This window comes from Enhydra lutris, unplaced genomic scaffold (assembly GCF_002288905.1).
Source record: "Enhydra lutris kenyoni isolate GAN:26980312 unplaced genomic scaffold, ASM228890v2 scaffoldscaffold56, whole genome shotgun sequence".
NCBI lineage: Eukaryota > Metazoa > Chordata > Mammalia > Carnivora > Mustelidae > Enhydra > Enhydra lutris.
The window spans coordinates 7,607,963-7,618,161 of record NW_019154140.1 but is presented as its reverse complement, the minus strand read 5'-3'; the positions used below and the strand labels follow the sequence as shown (position 1 = coordinate 7,618,161).

The following is a 10,199-nucleotide window of genomic DNA, read 5'->3' as shown; positions in this document are numbered from 1 at the left end:
AGCCAGCAGAAAGCCTTGGATTGGTCTGGCTGGGGTGGACGACAGACTGTCGCCTTCATTTCAGAGTTTGGGGACAGTGACAGGGAAAATGAGTGTGGTATGTAGGAGTTTCTCAGACTTGAGGTATAAGGTCTGAAGGCTCTGGGGGTTCACTGCATCACTTCCAGTTCAAGTGCCTAGATTGGTCAGAGCAGAAAATTGACAGGTACTTACTTAGTACCTTTTACGGTTCCAGACCTGTGTTAAGAAGGAAGTCTTACCACTGTCCTCATGGAGAGAGCTGGCAATCCATTTCTGGGATGCTTGGAAATCCTTTGGGATATCCATAGTGCAGCACGTGGGGCAGTGAGAGTTGGGGAATAACTGTGTGGGGGATACCCCTTTGCTGCTGCACAGCGTGGTGTCTTTGGGCAGGCAGTCATAGTACTAGGAACACTTCTTTTCCAGTTCTGAAGGGTGTGGAGATAGGAAAGCCAAAGCCCAGCTCTCTACTTTCTAACCTGGTAACTGGAGGGATAGAGTAAGTATCGTGCTGGTCACTGGGGAGTGATAGGATCCAGAGGCCTGCCTTCCTCTAAAGGTTTTCAATCTAATTGGGTTTCCTGGCTGTGGTTGCTGGGATTGGGTAAGAATGACCCCAAGTTCCTGAGCAAAGGGAAGAGAAGGTTAAGTCTGAGGAAATCCAAACCTTAGGAAAGGGAGCAATGCAGTGCCTGAAGGTCTGGAAGTGAGGAACTTGGGTCAGGACTATTCACCATCATGGCTTGAAGGTGAGTGTCTGCTTGTGTGTGTCACTTCGGCTATAAGCTGCAGAAGAGAATGGGCTGAATGAGGGCATAACCATACTTAAAAAGAAAACATTTTGTCATCCAAGGTATACCTGCCCTTAAAAATGCGGCATTAGATTTTGGATCCAGGTTTACATATGCTGACTCAGAGGCTTTTTGTTTATTAACAGTCTGTTAAAAGTAAACATATTAAAAATATTTAGAAAGCAGTGCCCTGCTTACGGTCTGGCACATAATAAGCATTCAGCCTTGATGAATGAATAAACATCATTGTCCTTGACCAAACTGGATCCTGGCGGGTACCCTGTGAGTCCAGGGAGCTATGGTAGAGTTTCGTCTTCTCGCTGATAGAGACACCTTTGAAGGTGGAGGCCTTTCCAGGAATGCTTCTGATTTCAAAGTTGTGCCTCCAGTCAGGGTTGTGCCAACTCCCCTGCCTTTCCCAGAACCATCTTGCCTTTCTCTGGCCTTCAGGTTCCTCTTAACTTGATCCAAGGAGAAAGCTCCTTCCTCCCTGTTCCCTTCTAGGCTCAGGTGGGCTTGCGCTGCCCTCTGTGGTGATAATGTTGTCTTAGTTTTGCCTGATTCCCACTATCCACCCCCTGCCCCAACTCCACCTCCACTTCCCCTTCCCATTCCTGACAAAGTGTCAGACCTGGACTGGGCAGTAGCCTTCCATCTTCATGACACCATTCCAATCACCCCACACATCAGTGCAGTGCGCATGGTCACGGCTTTGCTCGGAAACCTTCAGTGGGTTCCCGCTGCCTTCATCTGACATTCAAGCTCTCCACAACTAGCTCTTGCTTCCTTCTCGAACTATCTCTCTCTGCTCCTCTGCCTGAATCCATTACTTTAACCAAAATTGTCCACTCATTTTTCCCAAATATCCGACCTGCTGCCTTTATCCCTTTTTCTATTTATTTATTTATTTATTTTTAAAATTTTAATTATTTATTTGACAGAGAGACATCACAATTAGGCAGAGAGGCAGGCAGAGAGAGAGTGGGAAGCAGACTCCCTACCGAGCAGAGCGCCCAATGGGGGCTTGATCCCAGGACCCTGAAATCATGACCTGAGCCGAAGGTAGAGGCTCAACCCACTGAGCCACCCAGGTGCCCCCCTTTTCTCACTTTTTTTTTTTTTTAAAGATTTTATTTATTTATTTGACAGAGATTACAAGTAGGCAGAGAGGCAGGCAGAGAGAGAGGAGGGGAAGCAGGCTCCCCGCTGAGCAGAGAGCCCCACGTGGGGCTCCATCCCAGGACCCTGGGATCATGACCCGAGCCGAAGGCAGAGGCTTTAACCCACTGAGCCACCCAGGCGCCCCCTTTTCTCACTTTTTAAAGAATACCACTTTTCTTTAAGATCTGCAAAGCTGCCATGACCTCTCTAATCACAAGGACTCTTACCCGCTCCTTTAGTTTCATTAGCACAACTCATTCAACACCTCCCATACATTCCCTTGTATTATTATATATTGTGTTCATTCATTTACTATTTAATTTTAAAATTTATTTTTGTAACCAAAGTAACTTTCATTGTGGAACATCCAAACAATACATAAGTATACAGAGCAACATGTGAAACCCGTTCCCCTCTACTTTTCTCACTCCCATTCCCAAAGTAACCACGCATGGCTGCTTAGTGTGCCTCCTTTTGGTAGTTTCTTTTGTAAATATATATACCTCCACACACTTGGGGAGGGGTTAAAATATAAGTGTACTCCTTTCATATCTATTATTATTATTATAAAAAATTTATTTTTTAAAAGATTTTATTTATCAGAATTCACAAGCAGGGGGAGCAGCAGGCAGAGGGAGGAGAGCCCGCTGAGCAAGGAACCCAGTGTGGGCCTTGATTCCAGGACCCTGAACTTAACCAACTCAGCCATCCAGGCTCTAGTCTTGTCCCTATTCTTGCCTTTTTTTTTTTTTTTTTTTTAAAACATAAGGAGATACACACACACACACACATTTGTCTTGGAGGTTTTCCAAGTTAATATAGTTATATATGTATTTTTTACAGATTTATTTTCAGAGAAGGAGAGAATCTCAAGCAGATTCCATGCTGAGCACAAAGCTTGACTCAGGGCTTGATCTCACAACACTGAGATCATGACCTGAGCTGAAACCAAGAGTTGCTTAACCAACTATGCCACCCAGGCACCCCAGTATAGTTAGATATTTTTAATTCTATTGGAAGTATTGCATAGCATAATACTTATTCAATATAAAAGACATTTGTCTAGAATCTGTTATATGGGGGGTATTGTGCAGCTAGTACCTAGGGGTCTCCAGGCATGATCATAACCTTGTCCTTGCCATCAGTGAGCTGGCTCTTCGGAGATAGGGAGAAGTGGGGCATACACAAACAATTGCAACACAAAGGAAAATGTAATAATGTCCCCCAGAGTGTGCTGGATGTTCAGAAATAAGTGACTTCTTAATAAGGGAATCAGGACTTTACAGAGGAAGTAATATTTGAGCTTGGTTTGGAGGAAGCGTGACAGGTGAAGGAACAGCATGAGCCAGGGCACAGAGATGGAAACATATGATGCAGGTTCATCTGATGTCAGAGTACAGTCTGTGAGCAGGAAGAGGATTTGGTTCAATTCATAAATGTTCATCAACCCGTCTATGTATCAAACACTATACTAGGCAATGAGAATATAGAAATGAGAAAGATGAGGTTGCTGTCATTAAAAGGCCTTCAATTTAATGGAATAAAAGCCAAGTTTGGAAAGGCAGATTAGGACCAGATGATGAAAGTTTTCAACTGACATGTCATGGAGTCTGAGTTTTTTTTTTTTAAAGATTTTATTTATTTATTTGACAGACAGAGATCACAAGCAGGCAGAGAGGCAGGCAGAGAGAGAGGAAGGGAAGCAGGCTCCCTGCCGAGCAGAGAGCTGGATGCGGGGCTTGGTCCCAGGACCCTGGCATCATGACCTGAGCGGAAGGCAGAGGCTTAACCCACTGAGCCACCCAGGCGCCCCTGGAGGCTGAATTTTATTCGCTGGGCAATGTGGGGCCATAGGCTCCATAACTGGAGCTGAGCAGATAGCAGCAGTGTACAGAATGGGCTAAAGTAGGGAGACGCTAGGGATTGGGGGGCTTAGAGTGCTCTCTCTTTTTAAAACCAGGTAGCAATTCATTTCTACCTCAGTTAAAAAGTGTCTGGTGGAGGCCCCTGGCTGGCTCAGTGGGTTGAGCATCTGCCTTCTGCTCAGGTCATGATCTCTGGGTCCTGGGATTGAGCCCTGGGTTGGGCTCCCTGCTCAGCGGGGAGTCTGCTTGTCCCTCTGTCTGCTGCTCCCCCTGCTTGTGTGCACTCTCACAAATAAATAATCTTAAAAAAAGTGGTAAGCAGTCCAGGACTGGAATGGTGGACTCCATGGTTATCAAAGCTTAGATGACGACTTTTTTTTTTTTTTTTTTTTTTTTTTTTTTTTTAATAAGGACTTTAGGTATGCCTGAGTGGCTCAGTTGGTTAAGTGTCTGCCTTTGGCTCAGGTCCTGGGATCAAGTCCCGCATCAGGCTCCTGCTCAGTGGGGAGCCTGCTTCTCCCTCTGCCTGCCACTCCTGCTTGTGCTCTCTCTCCGACAGATAAATAAGATCTTTTAAAAATTAATTTATTTGGGGCGCCTGAGTGGCTCAGTGGTTAAAGCCTCTGCCTTCAGCTCAGGTCATGATCTCAGGGTCCTGGGATCGAGTCCCACATTGGGCTCTCTGCACAGCAGAGAGCCTGCCTCCTCCTCCTCTCTCTCTCTGCCTGCCTCTCTGCCTACTTGTGATTTGTCTGTCAAATTAAAAATAAATAAATAAATAAATAAATAAATAAAAAATAAAAATTAATTTATTTGAGAGAGGGAGAGGGAGAAGCAGACTCCCTGCTGAGCAGAGAGCCCTGGGCAGGGCTCAGTCCCAAGACCCTGGGATCATGGCTTGAGCCAAAGGCAGATGCTTAACCCACTGAGCCACCCAGGTGCCCAGGGCTCAGACTTCTTTTTGCTTCACCGTCCTTGCACATAGCTTCATCCTCATGGTCACCTCATGGTCTGATGTGACTGCTAGAGTGTAATTCATCTCATCTATATGCCAGGCAGCAGAACAAAGGAAGGGAAGGAGCTGGAGGAGAGGAGGAGGAGCACACAATGACACACTTCTTAGCTGAATTAATTTTCTTTAAGGGGCCTTGCTGGAAGTCCAGGACAATATTTCCAACACTTCTGCTTATGTCTTACTGGCCTGAACTTAGTCATATGACCTTATCCAGCTTTGAGGAAGACTTGAAAATGTAGTTTTGTGTTTATTGTTATTTTTTAATTGGAAGTATAATTTGTGCAGTGCAATGCACAGATCTCATATAGTTTAAGTTCTAACAAATGCATACACCCATGTTAGCCACCTCCCTATCAAGATATAGAGCATTCCATCATCCCTAGAAATCCCTTCCTCCTGAGGGGACTTTTTCAACAATTCCAAAGAGGTAATGGCTTAATTAGGGTGGTAGCCTTGGGAATGGAAGGAAAGCTTGGAGAGGTGGTGGAAGGACAAATCAAAGGAGACTGGTTGATGTGGGAATGAGAGGAGAATTTAGGAGAATGCTAACAGCAGAGCCAATAACAGAAACAGAAAATTGGGAGGGAATTCTAGATTGTTACAGATGGGATGGATGGAGAAAAAGGCATGAGTACAGTGTTGGGTGTGTTGATTTGATGTACTGGTCAAACACCCAGGTGGAGATACCCAGCAGGCAGTTAGTTGTATCTAGAGCTTGGGAGGGCATTCAGAGCTCAGCAGCATCAAATACGAGAGAGATGCTGAAGAAGACAGGGACCAAGAAATGACACAAGAATTTGGTGACTGAGCTCGATGACTTTTTGAGGGAGCAGAATTCAGGTGCCATGGCCTGAGTGGGCAGTGAGGGTTTAAATCATACAAAAGGGGACTGGTTGTGTTGCCCGAAATACTTTAAAACCCCTTTAAGAAATTGAAGTCCTTGGGGGTACCTGGCTGGCTCAGTCTGTAGAGCATGAGACTTGATTTTGGGGTGAGGTCAAGCCCTGGGTTGGGCAAAATAAACATTAAAAGGTTGTAAGTTGCCCTTTTTACAAGCTTGCTGATAAAGGAGGAGGGATAGGTCGGTGTGAGGAAAAGATCAGGGATTCATTCGCCCCATCCTTGCAGGAAAATAGCTCCTGGCTCTTTGAAATTATCTTTCCAAAGAACAGGCAGACAAGACAGCTCCCTGCCTCCTGTGACCTCCAGAATTCAAGGTGAATGGCTGGAAGTGGGACAGGGGTGCCCTCTTTAACAACCGCTGGGTTGGGTTGGGCCAAACAGACACTGCCAGGACAGATGTGAAGAGACCTGTATCTTAAGAGGAAAAACCAAAGACCCAACACGCGGGACTCAGGCCGTCCTGAGTTTGAATCTTGTCTCTGGCGCCACCTAGCTAGAAGACCTTGGGCAGGTTTCTTAACCTGAACTCATCTGTAAAATGGAAACAAATATGCCTACCTTTCAGGGTGGCTTTGAGAATTACAGAAAAGTGACTGGCACACAATAGGTCATCGTAAGTGGGTGCCATTAAGTGACCCAGCCCCTCGCTAGGGGACAGAACGGCCAACGGATGGACCCTAAAACGCGACCTCCCTATCTCTGAGGGTAGGGAAGGGCTCCCGGCGGCCTCCTCCCTCCAGGAGGTGGGGACAAGGTGGAGGAAGGGCTGCTGGAGGAGGAGCTGGCGCGTTGCGACCCGCCCCGTCCCGTCCAGTCCGGCCTGGGCTCCGAGGGAACCGCTGTCCTAGGCGCCGTCACCGGAGCATCCTGTCCTGGTGCCCCGTGCCTTGCCCCGCGTCCAGTCATGACCCTGCGCCCCTCACTTCTCCCGCTCCGTCTGCTGCTGCTGCTGCTCAGTGGGGCGATGTGCCGGGCTGAGGCTGGGTTTGAAACCGAAAGTCCCGTCCGGACCCTCCAAGTGGAGACCCTGGTGAGGAGAGGGTGTCCCGGGGCTGCGGCGGCCAGGCCTTGGTGGGGAACGAGGGGATCGCAACGAACCAGGGAGCGCGGAGGAGAGCGAGTGCGGGAACTGATCTGGGGAGTGCTGGGTGTCGGGGCCGGAACGGAATCTCTGGAGGAGCCTGCGTGACTCCTGTAGTCCGCTCGTAGGTGGAGCCCCCCGAGCCGTGCGCGGAGCCCGCTGCTTTTGGAGACACGCTGCACATACACTACACGGTGAGGGATCTGGGGGGGTCGGGGCGGGGCCCGGGAGGGGGCGGCGCCCTGCTGGAACACGTCAGCGCTGGCTGGGACACGTGGCAAGCGGTTCGGGAGTGAAGCTGGAGCTCCGGGGTCGTCGAGCACGTGGCGGGGGGAGGGGCGCGCCTCCTGCCTGCCCATTTCCCTTCCCCGCTTTTCCGCCAGTTCCGCCCCGGCTCAGAGAAGCGAAGGGTGGGGAGATCTCTGAGAAGCACCAGCCCTTTGGGGCTTCCTGTTGCTTTTTGCCCGGAGGGGAATGCTGGGCTGCAGCTGCGAGGGGGTTGCCGCCGCTGCCCAGGGGCCCAGGTGTGTGTGGTGCCCTGCGAGGTGTGCGCTCCTGCTGCTCTCTCCCCACAGGGCAGCTTGGTAGATGGACGCATTATTGACACTTCTCTGACCAGAGATCCTCTGGTTATAGAACTTGGCCAAAAGCAGGTGATCCCAGGTATGTGACCTGAGCCTCCCATTCTATTTCTTCCCGACCTAAGCCCTTCTTAGCCTCCTCAATCCCTAACATACGTTGAAAATGCCACCAGGACTCTACCAGTCACCTCCTGAGGTTCAAACCCAGCTTCTGACACTCCCTTTGCCCCACACCCCACGGATAACCAGGGATTTGAGAAGTGGGGAGTTTAGGGATTTGAGAAGTGGGAAACTTAGTTGAAGGTCGTAGGGAGCATTTGATCCTCCTCTCCTGGGCTTTGGGGGATAGGTAGCTTCCTGTTCAGTTGTGTCTTCTTCCTCAAGGTCTGGAGCAGAGCCTTCTAGACATGTGTGTGGGGTGAGTATCAGGGCAGGGGTGGGCTTGGGCACCCCCTTTGCATGAGTGGAGGCTTACTTTGTTGTCCTTGCTCCTCAGAGAGGCAGAAGAATGTGTGATAAAGGCTTTGCACTGGGCAGGTCCAAGTCATTGGGAACCCAAAGGGCATCCAGAGCCACTGTGCCTCTCTGGCTGTGGGTTCTGTTGGAGGAGCTGAGGCATGTGGGGGGACAGAGACCTTTCCTGGTCAACCTGTTTGGTGTTCAGCTGGGAGAGTTCATCATTTGGGGTGAATATCCAGAGAGTGTTGCTGGTGGGGCTGAGGATGGACTGAGGCTCCTAGCCCACCTGGTCCCACCCCAGCTGTGATTCATATTCCTTCCCTCAGAGAGAAGAGAAGGGCAATCATTCCCTCTCACTTGGCCTATGGAAAACGGGGATTTCCACCGTCTATCCCAGGTAATCTGACTAGTCCTCTCTGTCAGGCAATCAAAGTACCCAGTCCCTCAGAGCTTTGTCTAAATCCAGTTTGCTAAAAAGGCCAGGGGTGGCTGGGGCCTCCTTCTGTAGGGCTGCTGCTTTTTTCCTCTTCAGATCACCAATAGGGACTAGACACATAGAACCCGTTAAGGCTCCCTGGCTTCCCTCTGGCAGACAGCACCTTGTTAGGGAAGAAATACCGACCTGAGCCACTTGGGTCTGTTGCCTCTGCTAGCCCTCTTTCATGCCTTTTCTCCACAACTCCAACCCGTGTCATTTATGCTGTTGGCATGGCTTCTCACCACATCTCCACCCCTCCATTCAGTCTCCATGAGGGAAGAGGCAGTAAAAATCATCACAGTCAAGTAATTTAAAAAAAGCAAAACAAAAAACAACTTTTAAAAGCCAAGCCCAGGGGCGCCTGGGTGGCTCAGTGGGTTAAGCCGCTGCCTTCGGCTCAGGTCATGATCTCAGGGTCCTGGGATCGAGTCCCACATCGGGCTCTCTGCTCAGCAGGGATCCTGCTTCCCTCTCTCTCTCTCTGCCTGCCTCTCTGTCTACTTGCGATCTCTCTCTGTCAAATAAATAAATAAAAAAAAAAATCTTTTAAAAAAAATATAAAAAATAAAAGCCAAGCCCAGGGGTGTCTGGGTGGTTTAACTGGTTAAGCGTCTGCCTTTGGCTTGGGTCATGATTCCAGGGTCCTGGGATCGAGGCCCGCATTGGGCTTCCAGCTCAGTAAAGGGCCTGCTTGTCTCTTTCCCTCTGCCTGCCACTCTGCTTACTTGTGTTCTCTACCTCTCTGTCAAATAAATAAATCAAATCTTAAAAAAAAATTTAAAAAGAAAAAAAAAAGCCAAGCCCACCCTATAACTTTAAAAGCTGTCAACAGGTCCCAGGACAGATTTCCCAAGATGCAGATCTCTTGCTCTGGGTTATAACAGATGTTCTATTAGCTAAAATGTTTTGTACTTCAGAGTATTAGGATAAAAGTTCTTATCCTAGTTCCAACTTAGAGGAAGAACCACAAAGAGGGTCATGGGACTAAAGAAAAGCTCTTTCACCCAAAGCTCTACGATCTCCCCCTTTCTAGTGTTTGCCTTTCTCCCCTGACTCACTCCTGTTCATTCACCTGCTTCTTCCTTCTTAAGCCACCTCCTTCCTCTGTGATGAAACATCTGTGTTTTCTAACAGTCACATCGCATGGGCTCATTGGTTGGTGACATTTTAAAATGTCTAGGTTAAAGCCAGTTAATTACAGCCCTGCAAAGATTCTGTCAATGTGGCTATTTGGAAATGGGAGTGCAGTTAGTATAGGGGTTCTCGGACTTACCAATGGAGAACAGCCTGTATGTCTTAGATCCACAGAGTTTTCCTGTCCTGTCATAGACTTGTCACTGAACACAAGCCACATTTATAGATTTGGGGTAAACATAACTATCAGTAGAGTCTGCTCATAACCCTTCTCTGCTTTTGTCGAGAGGAACTCACCATGTTTAAATCTTGCCACCTTCGTAGTTGTTGCTTTTGTGTGGCCTGCCCTCCCTGCTTTCATTTAGATTCAGAGCCCTGGATAAAATGCAGAGATTCTAACCCTCGCCTCCTCTCTGCCTTCAGCGGATGCAGTGCTGCAGTTTGATGTGGAGCTGATTGCACTGATCCGAGCCAACTACTGGCAAAAGCTGGTGAAGGGCATTCTGCCTCTGGTAGGCATGGCCATGGTGCCAGCCCTCCTGGGCCTCATTGGGTATCACCTATACAAAAAGGCCAACAGACCTAAAGTCTCCAAAAAGAAGCTCAAGGAAGAGAAACGAAACAAGAGCAAAAAGAAATAATAAATAATATTTAAAAATTTCTCTGGATTCTTCACCTGATACTTTCTGAGGCTACTTCTGTAAGTGGGA

At 48.4% G+C, this 10,199-nt stretch overlaps 1 protein-coding gene across 1 annotated transcript; it reads left to right on the top strand.

Moving 5' to 3' along the window:
* Positions 1–755: 755 nt before the first annotated feature.
* LOC111157807 (FK506 binding protein 11) lies at positions 756–10,141 on the top strand. Its single transcript, XM_022519468.1, has 7 exons — positions 756–770; positions 6,466–6,786; positions 6,966–7,031; positions 7,413–7,500; positions 7,803–7,836; positions 8,204–8,274; positions 9,913–10,141. The coding sequence occupies exons 2-7, from the start codon at positions 6,661–6,663 to the stop codon at positions 10,128–10,130; spliced, it is 603 nt and encodes a 200-aa protein (XP_022375176.1). The 5' UTR covers positions 756–770; positions 6,466–6,660; the 3' UTR covers positions 10,131–10,141.
* The last annotated feature ends 58 nt before the right edge of the window (positions 10,142–10,199 follow it).